This window comes from Conger conger, chromosome 11, assembly GCF_963514075.1.
Source record: "Conger conger chromosome 11, fConCon1.1, whole genome shotgun sequence".
Lineage (NCBI taxonomy): Eukaryota > Metazoa > Chordata > Actinopteri > Anguilliformes > Congridae > Conger > Conger conger.
In genome coordinates, this window is record NC_083770.1 from 46,167,470 (window position 1) to 46,185,188 (window position 17,719).

General features: G+C 46.9%; 1 protein-coding gene across 2 annotated transcripts in view; it reads right to left on the minus strand.

Annotated features, from left to right (window-relative positions):
- LOC133141006 (N-acetylglucosamine-6-sulfatase-like) overlaps positions 1-17,719 on the minus strand; it is a 62,729-nt gene that overhangs the window by 10,743 nt on the left and 34,267 nt on the right. Inside the window, exons 1-2 of one of the 2 annotated variants that reach the window (XM_061261348.1) lie at positions 1,954-2,174; positions 872-931 (exon numbers count right to left, since the gene is read on the minus strand). In XM_061261348.1, the coding sequence (XP_061117332.1) occupies positions 872-931; positions 1,954-2,076 (183 nt within the window). In that variant the 5' untranslated portion in view covers positions 2,077-2,174. Of the gene's footprint in view, positions 1-871; positions 932-1,953; positions 2,175-17,719 lie in introns of those variants that run through there. The other variant, XM_061261347.1, reaches the window with a different exon arrangement.

Genomic DNA, 17,719 nt, shown 5'->3' on the forward strand with positions numbered 1-17,719 from the left:
TGAGAATTGTGTCGACGTCCCAATATTTATGGACCTGACTGTATATATATATAAAAAAACAATTGTCTTTTTGTTTAGAACAGCTCTTCATTAAAAGCGTCTGCCAAATGACAAAAATGTCAATGTAATGTAAATGCTGAACACCCAATGACACCTCCTGAGGCAATGACACATGCAAGGATTGGGTGAGGTACCAATGACGTCTATACTGGGGTTGGAGAGCCACAGAACTGGCCAGGTTTCAGCGACAGGGTGTAAAAAGAAACAGAATATAAAACAGGCTATCTGTGAACAAAGATAAACATTTGGATGACTGAGAAAGAACTTAATTGAGCAATTGTCTGTGTTTATATGCACATAGCGAAACAGAAAAAAAAAACTGATTCGAATAGAGAGCCAATTGATGCAACCTGGAATTAGTGTAATTGTAGTGTCTTTTTCTACGGTGTGGAAAACACTCGTGAAACACTTACAAATCTGTTCTGCAGGGCTCATTTATCTATTCTGTCAGGGACTCACAGTGCAAGTGCCCACTGCATAGAATTGTGCAGATAGAAGCAATATATCCACCCTGAACGATACTGTGATGACAATTTGTCCTGAGGAGCTGGCAGTTTGTCGACTCCAGACCATTTGTCTGGATAAAACAAAGTGGAAAAACAGAGATGGAAAGAAAGCACAGATTAACCCAGAAGGAGAGCTGAGGTAAAGGGTGAAATTTTAAATGAATTACTGACACAGACAGGGTGTCGGCATCAAAGATTTACCAGACATGGAGTAAGAGCAAATCTGATGGAAGATGGTTCAGACACGAAGCCCTGTGAAATTCAACAGGAAAGGCAAAGTCTACACTTTCAGCCTCGGCACTTACCGCATTGGAGAAGAAGGCACCCGCATCACCAATCAGGGCCCTGGCCTTCTTCATGGGGGTCTGAATCAGGAGGACAAAGGGAGCATTACATTACATTACATTAACGGCATTTGGCAGACGATCTTATCCAGAGCGACATACAGTTCATTAGACTAAGCAGGAGACAATCCTCCCCTGGAGAAAAGCAGGGTTAAGGGCCTTGCTCAAGGGCCCAGCGGCTGTGCGCATCATATTGTGGCTACACCGGGATTCGAACCACAGAATCCCAGTCATATACCTTAACCACTACGCTACAGGCTTACTCTACAGAGAGGGTGAGGACGGGGTTACGGGGCATTAAAATTGGAGAACAGATTGGAGATAAATCCAAAGACAAAAAAAAAAACAGGAAGGAAGAGCTCCCTGCTTCTCCTCGTACTCCCACACACCTTAGCTCAGTGGGGCGCGTCTATTTCAAGAGCTCCGGAGGCACGGCGTCTTACTCACGCGCCATCGGGCCCTACAGACCCGCGCGCACACAGTTCTCACTCCTACACTTTCATGCTTGCTTTAAATTTTTTTTTTTTTAAACCTGCGATGAACCACTTATAATCTCAGGCTATGTACAGTCATGGTAACCCGCTCCATAATTATTATTGATGCAAATTCTGTGAGCTGTGCATTTTATTTCTGTTGATCGGTGACAAGCCGTTTTCTTGCCGCTTTTGTAATATCGGGCCTATACCATAGCTGACACATCATAACTCAATCTTGGTTGCGGTCATTGAGTACACAGCAAAAAAAGTATATTGTTCATATGATTGGGGAAGGGGGTTACAGGAAGTTATAATAAGGAACTGAAGCCCTTTACACAATTGCCTACATTGTATGCATCCTCGCAAAGAACAATGGCACTTAGTTACAAAAATAAACCAAACAAATCTGATAGCGCAAACAGCAAAGAAACATATGCGTATTTGCGATGGTGAACAGTAGAATGATTTAAGTCATACAATCGACGTTCATTATCTTTGTAGGCAAAAACCTTACTTGTACGTGAATATACTTTTTTTTTTTTTTTTAACGAACGGTCGCTCTCTCACCATTCCCCCAAGCTCCACATCTTGGTCGTCAGTGAGAATGAACACGATGTTGCTCGGATTGGCGCCCTCAGCGCACCTGAGTACCAGCAGACAGGTCAGCGCGAGTAGCGTGGAGGTCCACATGTCCTCACCCGCTTCTTTTCTCTTTCTTCTGCACTGGTCGCTTACCACCGACACGTAGGCTAACCGTCCCGCGATAGCGACCTACTGGTTTCACAACAGCGATGAATGCTAAACTGTAGGGAACGGTAAAATAATAAAAATCACAAGATCTCCTAAGGGTAGTGAACATGAGTCTGCCGGAGGAAGTATCAACCCACGAAAATGTCCATACTGTATATGATCATATGACACCTTTTTTTTTTTTTCAAGAAAGGGACTTTACCCAGCTATCTCAAATTCTTAAATTATGTCTATGTGAGATAAGCATTTTAAATAGAATTACAAGAAGACAACGCAGACTAACTCGTGATTTTTAACACATTGCCAAGTACGACAAAACACTTGCTCTGAGTGTGGAAATCAACGTGTTTTGATAAACAAGTAATTTCACACAATTATTTCGATGATTCTGATTTCAGTAATGAAACCTGTTCATCACTGTGATTACGGTCTTTCTGCAGCACCATAATTGCAAATGTAATCTCAGTCCCTTCTTTTGTGGAGGTTTAGAACAGGGTATATTGTGACAAATGTTGGTATACGAATCAATTTGATTTGATCACGAAATGGCCGCTATTGTAGCATTTTGTTACGTAAACAAATTTTCCTAGATATGTTGGCCATTGCTATGTTTTCAGATTATTATTAAAATAAGCATAGGCTGACATGCTTATTGTGGTGCTTCAGCTATATATATGGAAATGGCCTAGACTATGCTGAATAGTATAAATATGCCTCATTAACTGTTCAGAAAATTACTTTAGCTAAAAATGTGTTGCAAGAAAACGGCACTGTTGCAGCCGAACTGACTACTGGGGTGATTCCTCAAGGGGGGGGGGGGGGGGGGGGGTAATTTCCAAATTAATGTTAAATCTGCCCGATGACGTCCAAGTCAGAACAGTCATCTCAAAATCAATTGGGACAGAAGGATATGGGTGACTGAAGAATGAGCAGTACGTGCTGTTCACTGATGTGTGTAACGTCCTGCATGTCACTGTTTCACTGTTCAGCTGTTACGTGTGAACGTGGGGCTGCATAGATTTCACATCCGGCATACCAGGCTGAGATCTCTCTCTCAGGTCTGAGGCCTGTCTGAGATCTGTCTCTCAGGTCTGGGGCCTGTCTGAGATCTGTCTCTCAGGTCTGGGGCCTGTCTGAGATCTGTCTCTCAGGTGCAGGACGGTCTCTGACCAAGCTGCACCTGAGAGACAGCACCTGAGACAGATCTCAGCCTGTCCCTGTAGTTAGTAAGGTCACGGTCTCAGTTCACATCGTCCCTGAATCGGCAGGCTTTTAGTTCACCATGAGAGGGCACATCAGGCGTAGCCAATGGCATTATGGATGAATAAACATTATTTGTGACCAACAGTGCTCTCTCAGAAACCATTGGTGACAGTTTATTTCCTGTTTTGTGTGAAGGATTGTAATTTCTCCAGTGGACCAACATGTGTGCTGAGCTATCCGTGTGTTCCACCTGGCTGACACTTGGCCTGGCCTGTCATGCATTATCTCCCAGCTGCCAGCAGTTCTGGCAAGATCCGGCACTGAGGGCTGCTGTTGATGATGTAAGCACTTTGGTCCCATCCTCAGCGTCTGAATTTCCCTTTTGACCTGAAGTGATGCTTATAAGACCATATGGTCCAAAAGCAAGAGTCCCAGGCACTGGGAATGGAGAGCTATGTGCCAATAACAGGTTAATTATACATTGAATTACATACATTGACATATACAAACATACAAATATTATTTATACTTGCTGGACTAGGAGAAACCATCAGAGAACTTTGTGAGAATTTTTTTTGTGTGTCCTCTCACGTGCCCAACAATATCCACTGGCCTGACTCCGTTTATCAGAAGAATATTAGTAAAAAATGACACTACAAAAATGACATTTATTTTCTTCTAACACAGCACAGTCCCGTAATATATCAAAACAAATATGTGTCACCGAATGTTTGCACAGAAAATGGCACATGTTCACACAGGAAAAGGCAATCAAATTAAAATTTTACAACCGAAAGAACACCGACGTGCAGGCGGGGTACATAAAGGACAAACTCCACACTTTGGTGGTTTTTGTATAAAAAGCCAAATGTCAGCGGAGTTGCGCGCACACTAAACCAGTCACACAGAATGCAGTAACAGGCACCGACACAATTAAACAACACTTGATGGATACACTGCCCTTTTTCGTTTCGCGAGAGGCTCCCTTGTTCGTAACCCAAGGTGCCGCGACCGCCCCTCTCCAATTTCAGAGAGTCTGATCTGAATGCGAGATATCGAGTGTGTACATTTCTCCTCAACGCAAGTGGACGGGCTGTATACATGCATATAAAGTACCCGTGTTTTATTCAAGCTCTGTCAGTTTGGTCTGCGCCTTTGTCTTTCCCCTCTTCTTTTGTATTCTGATATGGCACTGACGTTAGGAGAACTGCTCATATTTGAACAGGGGATGGGGTGGGGGGGGGGGGGGGTTCTCCTACATGCAGCTGGTAGCTGCAGTGGAGATCAGTCCAACTGGATTATTTCGTTTTTCCGTTTTTTTTAACTGAAACCATAGAGAGCACAATGTAGCGAGCTGATGATCAGGCAATGTTATCATCCTCATTTCAATACAGTTCCTCACCATCCATTCAGATGACTGTTAAACGGGCCTCCGAGGGATCCGCTGGTAACGGGACCATAGACAGCGCAATGTAGCCTAGATATAGCTAGTTGTAGTCTGCACTGAAAATGTGAGAATCCAGACGGGAGAAAAACAGTTACATGCAACAGTAGTTTCTCGGCCTCCATGTTAGAAATAACAGCGTCACTCAGCTGTTATTTCACGAAGAACGTCACGGAGAAGAGCAGCTGTGAACTGACAGGAGCTAAGCCTTGCTCAGCTGGGTGCCCATGTCAGCCACCTTTACCAACCGATCCCTTGCCAGCCCTGTTCAGCAGTCATACGGAAGGACCCCACAGTGATGCTGAGGTTCAGGCAGCTCACACGGTTTGGCCAGCAGGTGGCGCCCCTTCAAATCCTGGGTGGCTCCTTCACAGTGTGGCTAGGTGGGGGAAAAAAAGACTGCTCTTTGTTAAAAGTAACTGCTTGTCCCACTGAGAGGGCTTGTGTGTGTCCCTGTTTGCCATGTCATGGGTGGTTGGAGGATGAGGTCTGTTAGCATTAGCGTGTGCAGGAGGAGGTCTGTTAGTATTAGCGTGTGCAGGATGAGGTCTGTTAGCATTAGCGTGTGCAGGATGTCTGTTAGCATTAGCGTGTTCAGAATGAGGTCTGGTAGCATTAGCGGGTGCAGGATGAGGTCTGCTGGCATTATTTTTTGCAGGATGAGGTCTGTTAGCATTAGCATGTGCAGGATGAGGTCTGTTAGCATTAGCATGTGCAGGATGAGGTCTGTTAGCATTAGCGGGTGCAGGTTGAGGTCTATTAGCATTAGCGGGTGCAGGATGAGGCCTGTTAGCATTAGCGGGTGCAGGATGAGGCCTGTTAGCATTAGCATGTGCAGGATGAGGTCTGTTAGCATTAGCGGGTGCAGGAGTGCTTCTTTGGATGTGGCTCATTTAAGCATTATGGACGTTCCTGGTCCTTGGAATTTTCTTGGCACTAGCCCTTTCTGTCAGGAAACACCCTTGAGCCTGACACACGGCAGCTCAAAGTGCAGTTAAAGACTCCACGGCTTATTTGTGGCCTCTCATCCTGTGAATGGTTCTGTGCAGATCTCGCCTCATAGGCAGCCTTGGACTGACCCATGGAGAGGCCTGTTATCCCCACACCCCCACATGCCCGTAGCCCGTGACACAGTGGTCATTCCTGAGCAGGTTTACCTCTGTTCCCCTGCACACTAGCTTCCACACGCACACACACACACGCACACACACACACACACCCTCCCCTCACTCGAGCACAAACATACACACACACACACACACACACACACGTATATACACATATACACACCACACACACACGCTCACCTCACACAGATACACACACCCCTCCACACACCCTCCCCTCACTCGCGCACACACACACACACACACACACACACACACATACACACACCCACCTCAGGTCAGTAGTGCTCCAAGTCCAGTTCATTAAAGTCCAAGCAGCACATACACATACACACACACACGCCCACACACTCACAGCAAACCACAGCAAACCAAAGAACGGAGCAGCCGGTGGCTACAGAGGTGTCTCTCCCCGTCTGCGCGGAGACAGGAGCGGGCGTGGAGGTACGAGGGGGCCGCGATGAATATTTCATCTGCTCCTCTCCGTGCCCTCGCCCTCGCACACTGTAATATTGATGGAGTCCAGGACTCAGTGGCAGGGCCTCTCTGCGCTCAGCCCATTAACACAGGCTGCCTGACGCCGCCACCAACCCCCCCCCCCACGCCCCCACGCCCCCACCACACATCGCTCCTGCTCTCCGACTCTCTGATTCCTGTCAGCCCACAATTGCCAAGGTCTGCAGCCGGTATTTTCATTTTATTACAGTACTTAACCTCACATATGAAGCAGAGACCCTGGTGAGTGCCTTTATTGACTGCTTTTATTTCCATTCTCAGCACTTTAAAAAGCAGGGTATAGAATGATATTGGGTGGAGGTGGAGGTGGAGGGGAAAGGGGGGGGCTAGGAGGCAGGGTAATGTTCTTGCGCTGGAATGTTACACAGTAGACATTGTAGTATTGACAATGTCATATATCATCTCTGAGTCGTCCATTCCAGCACCTGATCCAGTTCTGTGTCGGGTCACACAACGCGGTCAACCTTTATGAAAATGTATAAGGATTTAGAATTGGCTGCTTTACCAAAACGGGGATCTCTGCTTAGGTACTGTCAACAAATGCTCAACTGCCTGTTATTTTTGGTGGATGCTAGAATCTCCAAGTCTGAAGACACTTGGGTACCCTATGTGGAAAAATGTTGATACACTTAAATTTTTCACTTGGGTTAAGGGTTTAAATATAGGTTTGTGACATAAAAGTCTCCATTATTTTTAGAAAATCCATCCATCCATTATCTTAACCCGCTGATCCTAAACAGGGTCGCAGGGGGGCTGGAGCCTATCCCAGCATACATTGGGTGAAAGGCAGGAATACACCCTGGACAGGTCGCCAGTCCATCGCAGGGCACACACACCATTCACTCACACACTCATACCTATGGTCAATTTAGACTCTCCAATCAGTCTAACCTGCATGTCTTTGGACTGTGGGAGGAAACCGGAGTACCCGGAGGAAACCCACGCAGACACGGGGAGAACATGCAAACTCCGCACAGAGAGGCTCCGGCCGACGGGGATTCGAACCATGACCTCCTTGCGGTGAGGCGGCAGTGCTACCTACACTGCACCATCCGTGCCGCTATTTTTAGTAAATGCTTTATTTATTTATTTTTTTACCCCATATATTATCGCTGTGACACGTGGAGCCAGACGCACAGCACCAGACGGACGGATGGTCCCTCACGAGGGCCGCAGACACACGGATTGTGTTACAGCCTCCGGCCCCGGCACAGTCACCGTGCGGGGTGAGGCAGCCACGGGCCTCGGAAAGAACACGGGCACGCCGTGTCATCGCGATCATGTCATCGCGTTCCCAGGAGACTCCTGCACTCCTGCAAAATCGTATGTTGTGTCCTGGAGCACCTCCGTTTTAATGATATCTCCTGAAGGGTTTGATGGCCGGCGGGGTAGCGCAAAGTCACCGCGTTCCCGAACGGCAAGTTAGCTCACCGTGTTCCAAAGAGTAACAGAACTTTCGCGACGGATAACTAAAAAAACAATACTTCCAGATCAGCTTTGGTTTTTGTGTGTGTGGAAGTATAGTTCCACACGTTTTCATGAAAACTTGGTACGAGTCACATACGCAATCCATTTCAGGGTACAGTGACATGGTAATAGCGCTCCACTCTGACATTGCGGTGGGAAAACTGTCGTTAACCAGGCAGGCTTATACGGCGGTGTTCGAACCATCGTGATCGAACATGGTCTTCCGAACACAGGGACGTTGTGCAGTTATTTGTTGTTTTCTCTATAATTATCGGTCAGATTCACATCAATCAAAGTGTTTTATTGTCTGAGATAGTCGATAAGGAGTCATAATCATAAACCATACTCCCCGGGAGAAAAACTACCAATAAACGGACGTTAAGTTCTGGTGGAAGCGGACATTTTCCGTCCAGAACATGGTGAATGTACTTTAAATGGTAAATGGTTGGCATTTATATAGCGCCTTTATCCAAAGCACTGTACAATTGATGCTTCTCATTCACCCATTCATACACACACTCACACACCAACAGCGATTGGCAGCCATGTAAGGCGCCGACCAGCTCGTCCGGAGCATTTAGGGGTTAGGTGTCTTGCTCAGGGACACTTCAACACAGCCCGGGCGGGGTATCGAACCGGCAACCCTCCGACTGCCAGACAACTGCTCTTACTGACTGAGCCATGTCACCCCATTTTCCGTCCTGAACATGGTGAACGTACTTCCCCCCCCCCCCCCCCCGAAAATCACTTTCGGTCTGATTCAGGTTGCCTGTATAACCGTCTGTCACCAGCAACTGTTGCTCCACGTGCTAACGCCCGGCATCGTGTCCTGATCGCTTCCCCTTCTCGCTGCGTCATGGAGCTTCTCGCTCCATCTTGGAGAGAAGCTCCACTGACGCAGCCGAGAAGGGGCAAGCGATCAGGACACGATGCCGGAGCGTTAGCACGTGGAGCAACAGTTGCCTGGTGACAGACGGTTATACAGGCAACCTGAATCAGACCGAAGTGATTTTCGAGCGGGGGGGGGGGGGGGAGAGAGACGGAACGGGTTACCACACAAGGGACTGCGGGGAACAGAGGCAGGTTTTCTCTCTCTGTCTCTCTCTACTGCGGTCCTTTGGGGAGAAGGAGGCAAGCCCTCAACAATCATATCTGTTTCCTTCAGATCTTCCTGCTCTTTTGCGAGCGTGACAGCGAATCATGGGGGGGGGGGAAGAGAGGGAGAGAGAGACAGAGAGAAGGAAAGAGAGAGAGATACAGAAAGAGAGAGAAGAGACAGACTAGGCGGGAGGGAGAAATGGCTGGAGGCAGACTTCTTCTCTTGGGGCCGCGTGGAAGCTAGGTCATGTTCATGGTGGATCATTGCTAATTTTTGGAGATGCAACTGAATTATTCAATAGCCTTTACTGGAGAGTCTTCTTTTTTTTTTTTTTTGGGCAACAGAGGGAGTCTTAAAGAAAGGCCATCCTCTCTGCAGCTGTCACCCAGCCTGGGGACTGTGGTAAAACACACAGGTGTGGCCCAGTGCTCCTCACTCTGCTGTGTGTACAGAAGTGCACTGCTGTGTGTGTTTGCGTGTGTGTGTGTGTGTGTGTGTGTGTGTGTGTGTGTGAGTGTGTGTGTGTGTGTGTGTGTGTGTGTGTGAGTGTGTGTCTGTGTGTGTGTGTCTGTGTGTGTGTGTGAGTGTATGTGTGTGTGTGTGTGTGTCTGTGTGAGTGTGTATGTGTGTGTGTGAGTGTGTGTGTGTATGTGTGTGTGTGTCTGTCTGTGTGTGTGTGTGTGAGTGTGTGTGTGTGTGTGTGTGTCTGTGTGAGTGTGTGTATGTGTCTGTGTGTGTGTGTGTGTGTGTGTGTGTATGTGTCTGTGTGTGTGTGTGTGTGTGTGAGTGTGTGTGTGTGTGTGTGCGCGTGTGTGTGTGTGTGTGCGTGAGTATGAACTCAGCTTGCCTGTCGCACCACTCAACACTAATTATTTCCCTTCATTACACCTGATGAGGAACCGCTCACTTCCATGGTTACGGTAGGATACTGATCAATGGGAGTGTGGGAGGTTTAAAAGAGACATCGAAGTAGCATCGGGCCGTCCGCAAAGTCTGCGCTCAGGGGGCTTTCTGTAACTCGACATCTTTTTGGTGAGATACCGCAGCAGCACACCGACAGGCACACAGCACAGCTGTGTCTATTTCCCCAACCACAGTAAATAACGCCGTAGGTCAATAATGTGGCTGCTGTCATCGGGAAAAGGCACCTGAAATCTCCAGGGTGGAATCAGTTTTTAGGGCGAGACTGAAGGGGGGGGGGGGTCATTGTGCCCAGAGGGTCAGCTGTGCAGTGCCGTGTGTGAGACACCCCCCAACCCCCCCCCAGCCCCTGCCCCGCCCTCTGAGGGAATCTGTACTGACACAGCACTGCCTTTCTGGAGGAAATAATAATATCCAAACTGGGGCAGAGCAGTCCACCCCTGTCCCACCAGGCCAGTGGGTAATCATCAGGCACACGGCGAACACAATCATCATCATCATCATCAACATCATCACCATCATCATCATCATTATCGGCAGCGCAGGAGACAATGTGCTATCAGCGCTGATGGTGCATCCCGGAAAACCCTATCAGTCAGACCATCAGGGGAGCCGGGGCAGGGAGGTGGGACTCCCTCCAAACTTATGACCAGCTGTCAATTGCCATTATAGGTCCCGATTCTGGCTGGCAGCAAATGGCAGCCCCTTTCTCCGTCAAATGCACAGGCCGATCTGCCTCACAGTGGGAAATCGGTTTCTATCCGGGCCCGTCACTTTGACGACAAAGGAGCAGACGCCGGTCCCGTTCCGGGAACTCAGCCCCTGACTTGGACAACGGCATCTGGACAGCGTTTGTGCGGCCGATCGTCCTATCGATTCTGCAAGCCCGCAAATGAACGCCATCATTACCCCAGCCCCAGATCCAGCTGCATGTCATTGCGGGTGGGCTAATGGGGGTTTGGGGCATGTCCCTGTGTGGGTGTGTGTGTGTGTGTGTGCTATGCCTTTGCTATTTCCGCTAGCTATACCTTGGACCAGACCGCCGCTAGTTCATCTCATTATGGCCTCTAATGCAACGCTCCACACGGCCAGAAATGATGCAACTTCTCTTATCGCGCCTCCATCGAACAGCTGCGCCGATCTCATTTAAAAGCGGTGGAATGTGCTAGAATACGGAGAGAGCGAGCGTCTCGCGGAGCAGCGGGTGGCGACCCCGCTCTCAGCGTATGATTGGCGAACAGCGGGCCGTCCTGGGGAGCGCGTTTCGGACCAGAAAGGACGGGGCGGATCGTTTTTTTCCCAACTCTTGAGCTTACAGATTCGAGATTTTACCAGATGTCGGCGAAACCGTTTGCATCAACAGGTCGGCCGGGAGTACGTAAGCACTCGTGAGGCAATCTGTTTCTATTCAAAGATGAGTGTGAATTTATAACACGCTTAAAGGCAAAATTCACTCAGTTTCACTGAATGCAAAGTCGTTGCGGTACAGTAGCGTCGTTCCTTATCATAAACTTTTCAACATTTTGCTCTTTGAACGTTGAGTGGGTTTTGCTATTTGACACTGTAATAAATTTTCTTCAACAGACTTTCATCAGCACCTCCTAGATGTTACAGGTATAGACTTAGTACTGTGATGGGCGACATGGCTCAGGCAGTAAGAGCAGTCGTCTGGCAGTCGGAGGGTTGCCGGTTTGATCCCCCACCCGGGCTGTGTCGAAGTGTTCCTGAGCAAGACACCTAACCCCTAAATGCTCCTGACGAGCTGGTCGGTGCCTTGCATGGAAGCCAATTGCCGTCGGTGTGTGAGTGTGTGCATGAATGGGTGAATATATAAATGCCAACCATTTACCATTTTAATGTAACCATGGGAGTATGAGGCCACAGAAACAGAAATATGTGCATATGGTATCTTTCAAGATAAGATAATCATGTTTAACACATTGACTTGTGTTACTTGTGCAACTGCCCACACACATTCACATATACTGTATATAATATTTAAAATGGCAAAGATAATCAGAATCACGAATGTTGGTATACTTGTGCTTTCTATTAAACATGACCCAAGTTATTCCCAGCTATGTAGTCAAGAGCAATTGTGTTTACATTCAACAACACAATGGTACAAAGCAGAGTATTACATTATTGTGCACTTGGTGCTTGAACTATCATCTGTAGATAGTTAAAACCACTTTTCTTTCTTGGCGTTGTACCTTTAAGAAAACAAAATTATTTTCTCATGCTTTTGCCTCATCCCCGAGGTAAAAAATGCCCGATCATGCTTAGACTGCGACATTGATCGCAACCTACCCTGCTGATTCAGGGGGCGGCCGGAGGCAAGAATTTGCTCTCTACTGAGTGTGTGCGCTTTCCACCACTTCATGGCGGACCAGCCAGGCTGGCATAGCCATAAGTCAGAGGACAAGACTTCCTGTCCCGTTCAAACGGTGAGCCGCAGGCACCCGTTCACCCAGCAGGGGTTTCCAGAACACACTCTCTATGTGCTCATCCAGTACTGTGTCTTAGGCAACCTAGACGTTATTATATATATATGGTTATTTTTTTGTGTATGTTAGTATGAAAGAACACATTTTAGATTACCAAATATGCATTTTCCAAACAATTTAATTTTACAGAGACATTTTTGTATTTAATTTAAAAAAAAGTAACATATTACTGTAAGCAATTGACTACTTTTTACATAAAAACTTGATCAAGGCTGTCTGAAATCAGAAGCAAGGAGCCAATCAAAGTCTGCAGAAGAACTGTGGCAAGTTCTCCAACATGCTTGGAACAACCTCCCTGCTGATTGTCTTATAGAACTGCAGGACTGCGTTGGCTCAGAGAAGTGATGCAGTTTTAACGCTGAAAGGTGGTCACAAAATATATTGATTTGATTCAGTTATTCTGCCAAATTACTAAAATGTCATGTAAAATGTATAGTCTGTTTATCTAGGACCTTTCATTTAATTATTTTTGAAAGAATCTTATCTGTACAGATTGTTATACAGGTGCCTAAGACTTTTGCACAGTACTGTATATGCCTTCTGTTATGGGAGAGTCAGGGCAATTTGCAGTTCTTCTCTGAAACACAGCTGCTTCTCTTACAAGCCACACATGCAGTTGGGGGGTGGAGGAGACCCAATCATACACGCATAAAGCAAGCCACGGCCGAACGGAACAGCCACACGACATAAAATGGCTGTCTTCAGAAGCATTTTTAGTCTTGCAATAAGACTTGAGATTCTTATTGTCTGAAGTAGACAATAGCTAACTGTTTGCTTGACAAGTGAAATTTTCTCACCCCATTAGCAAATTTTTGAAATGAGCGAAACTTTCTCACCTCATTGGCAGTTCTTTTTGTCTCATTCAGCAAAAATGTAACAGAAATAAGATTTTAAGTCTATAAATAATACTAAGAGACTAATTTCACAGCGCAGCAGTGGTTGCTCGAGCAGTGAATAATTCGATCCCCACCCACTGAATCCCGTATTGTACACCCCTGTGGCAACGCAGAGCCAACAGTGCACACTGGCACAGTCATTACAATACGGCGAACGTTTCTCGTATCGGATGGGGCTGCCGCAGGTTCGGTGGATGTCCTTGTGTGGGCAGTGGTGTAACACAAAGCGGTACCGGCTCTAGTGCCTTTAGTGTGCGAATGCGAGGCATGAAGCTCTCCACCAAACGGGGGACCTTGACCCAGCTGTAATTAACAGACGATGCTACACGGCAGACGCGTTTTAGGAGTAGTAAATTCAAGTAAAGTGCTGATGGGGACATGTTTGTAATTTGTAGGTCACGATTTTAATTTGGTCTTTTTTTTTTTTTCTTTTTTTTTTTTAGTCCAAGGACGTATGGACCTCTACCCACCTCACTCAGGGACACAGCGCATCAGGCCCGGCCCGGACAAGCCACCACCGCTCAAGCTTTTCCCGAATCTGTGAATTTAGCGAAGACCTCCTTGCTCTTCCCTGCCGCTTTCTGCAAACGGATTTCGCACGGATCCTTCCGCGTGAGACACGATGCGTTCAGACTGCTGACGGAAACGGAGAGAGTGGCGTGAACCCAGGTATGAAGGACGGCGTGGACATACGGGACTGCGCCAAAGTCTTAGGCACCTGTGCAACATTCTGTACAGATACGATTCTTTCAAAAATTATTCAATGAAAGGTCCTAAATAAACGTACTATACATTTGACATTACACTTCAGTAATTTGGTAGAATAGTTAAAAACTGAATCGAATCAATATTTTTTTGGGACCACCCTTCGGCGTGACAGCTGCATCACTTCTCTGAGATGGCCAACGCTGTCCTGCAGTTCTATAAGACAAGGAGGTGGTTCCAAGCATGTTGGAGAACTTGCCACAGTTCTTCTGCAGACTTTGGTTGGCTCCTTGCTTCTGATCTCAGACAGCCTTGATCAAGTTTTTATGTAAAAAGTAGTCAATTGCTTACAGAAATATGTCCCTGTAAAATTAAATCGTTTGGAAAATTAATATTTGGAAATCTCAAATGTGTTCTTTTATACTAACACACACTAAAAAATAAACATATATATATATAATAAAGTCTAGGGTGCCTAAGACTTCTGCACAGTACTGTAGATGGTGCAGCGTGTCAGTCAGCTTCCTCCTCCTGCCCAGATACCGACCTGCCAGTTCGATCCCGGGCTGTGTCGAAGTGTCCCTGAGCAAGACACCTAACCCCCAAGTGCTCCTGACGAGCTGGTCGATGCCTTGCATGGCAGCCAATCACCATTGTCAATTGTACAACACTTTGGACAAAGGCGCTATATAAATGCCAACCATTTGAAGGATCCGCTGAAGAGTCCACAGCCTGCGTGTGACTGCCATGGCCCTCACATTGGCTACAGCACTGTGATACCGAAGCTGAGTCTACCAGGGAAACACTGTGTGTGTGTGTGTGTGTGTGTGTCTGAGTGTGTGTGTGTCTGAGTGTGTGTGTGTGTGTGTGTGTGTCCATGGGATTCTGTACCATTCCATACATTGCTGTGAAATTCATCTGCCTGCCTGTTTATACAGTATACAGTATGTGCATTGAAAGGGCGTATTCATTAAAGACATCGCGGGACGCCTGCATGTTTTCCCACGGACAGATCTGAGCTTTAATTTTTGCTCATCATCCTGTATGTGAGCCAGACTGTGGATCACGTCTGAGCCCCCCCCCTTACCACCCCTGCAGATTCCCCACAAACAACTGCTTAATCTCTTTCTTTTGGAAATGGGCTGATATTGAAATGGATGAGCACCATAAGCCCTCCCACATCTTTAGGAGCATCTTTAGGGGGGGGGGGGGGGTAGCGCAAGGCACAGGGCCAGGGGGCCAGGGGGCAGCGGGCGCATGAGACCCACCCCTGGAAGATTAGCACACAAAGCTCCCGCGCTTAAGCACTGCGGTCACTTACAATTAACCCACGCGGAGATTACGCCCCGGCTGTAATCAGGCCTGACGGCGTGACCGTCCGTCTGAGGAAAGCGTCTGAGAAGAAGCGTCGCGCTCGACCCCCTCCGCCCTCCTCTCTCTGCCTCCTCCCTCTGTTTATACGCTGCTCCCTCTTTCCATTTCTCCTGCCTCGCAATCACGCCTTCTTTCAAAACTGTCCTGACACTGGTATGCATGTACTGTAATACATACTAAGTGCGCGTGAAAATCCCAGGAGATCAGCAGTTTCTGAGATACTCAAACCACCCTTTCTGCCACCAACAATCATTCCACAGTCAAAGTCACATTTTTCCCCCATTCCGATGGTTGATGTGAACATTACCTGAAGCTCCTGACCCGTATCTACATGATTGCGTGCATTACACTGCTGCCACACAATTGGCTGATTAAATAATCGCATGAATAAGTAGGTGTAAAAATGTTGCCTCATGAAGTGCTCAGTGAGTGTATACTTTTTGTCTTGTTTCTTTCCCTGTTTTCTCTGTTTGTGTTGAATGAACTTTTGGTTCATTCCAAGATTTGCCATTGGGGTGAGAAAATGTCAAGCAAACAGAAACTTAAACCAAGCTAAGTGCAATAAAGTGCAATAAAATGTTTTGCAGTGCAATGAAGAACATTTCATTTTAAAAATAAGAATGCCCAAAATGAAAATGGAGCGGTTGTCACACTCTAGTGGTCTCTCCAAGACATCAGATATCAGCCCTGTTGTTTGTACACGTTATTTATTTATTAAATGTTTTCCTCCCTTCCTCTTTATTCTGGTCCTTTGGCAGCGGATTGGCTCCCGCAGTGTTTGAGCGCAGAGTGGAACTGCCGCTGGTTCTCGGGCTTCGGGGTCACATTTGGTTGATGGGACGGCCTCGTGAATTCTGTCAGACAGACGGACCATGGCCTCATCACCCCCCCTCCTGCTCTCCCCGCCTCCCTCCCTCTCTGCCCAAATTGGTTTTTGCTGCTCGAGTAGCAGGCCTGGACACTCTGCCATGGCATGTAATTAGTCTGGCTGTGACCGTGCTTGCCCAGGTCGACCGCATTACCCCCCCCCCCCCCCTAAAGTGCAGTGCCCACACCCCATACTGCCACCTTCAGTCCAGCCCCCGTCATCCGCCCACGCTAACAAGCAGCCTCAAAACTCAAAACAACAGAGCCATTAAACATACTGCATGGCTCCAGTTCTGCCAGCCGTATAAACATGTATATTAACTCATGTAATATATACATATAAAATACTGAAAAAATTGATTTAGTTTGCTTTAATCTGCTTTTTTGTGAAATGTACAATTAAGACGTAATAGTTGAGAATATAAGCTATGAATGATAATAAATAATACATCTTGAGTCTGCTATGCCCCAGGTAGTGGTAACAGCCCTGTGGTGGGACTGGGTGAAATACGGGTGAAATATAGTGCTCATTCAGACAGACCTGCCGCTCTCTGCCCTGTATGTTCTCGCCGTCACAGAATCTTAATTCAGAGCAGTCCTCGCCGGTGAGGAAATACAACCGTGAAATATTCAGCAGGGCTAAATGAACTAAACGAACGGCTTTGAGGAAAAACTTCAAAACGTGCCTGCTGTCAAAGGAAGCCTCCTCACAGTGCTGACAGGTGAGACAGGTGAGACAGTCCACACTCCATCAAACCTCGGATATGTTCAGGTGCCGTACTCTCTTTGAATAGTGCAGTGGCAGGTGACTTCACGAGCCACAGAGGACCCCCAAAAATGGCATAATGAGCTAAAGCATGGGAAGACCTGTCACCACCAGAGGAGAAAAAAAATATTATTTTCCATTTTATTTGCTATTTTGGGAGATGTAGTGCCCGCATTTCACAGCCACCGTTTAAGCTTGGTCCAAGACAAAAATTCTACTTTGTAGGGAGTTTCTCCATACAAAACTCAGGTTAGTCCAGGACTAACCCTAATCTGTGTCTGAGAAACGGGCCCATACTCTCTTGATTTAAGCCTCTGAATATCCTGTTTTAAAAAATTAACCGACTGAAGTTTTCTCAGATAGTTAAAGAGAAATTAACTTTGCCACACTATACACCACGACATAAGCCAAGAATAGTTATCATTACATTACATTATTGGCATTTGGCAGACGCTCTTATCCAGAGCGACGTACAACAAAGTGCATACCCATAACCGGGGATAAGTTCACTGAAAGACCCTAGAGGGAAGTACAATTTCAATCATTACTGTATCAAGTGTAAGTTACCAATAACAGTGATCATTCAGGCTATGTTTCCTTTCACCGTTGGTCGAATAGGCCTGCAGTTGAAAAGAAAAAGAAAAAGACACAAACACTGCGGTATAAGCCGTGTGCAACCTGCAGCAACAAT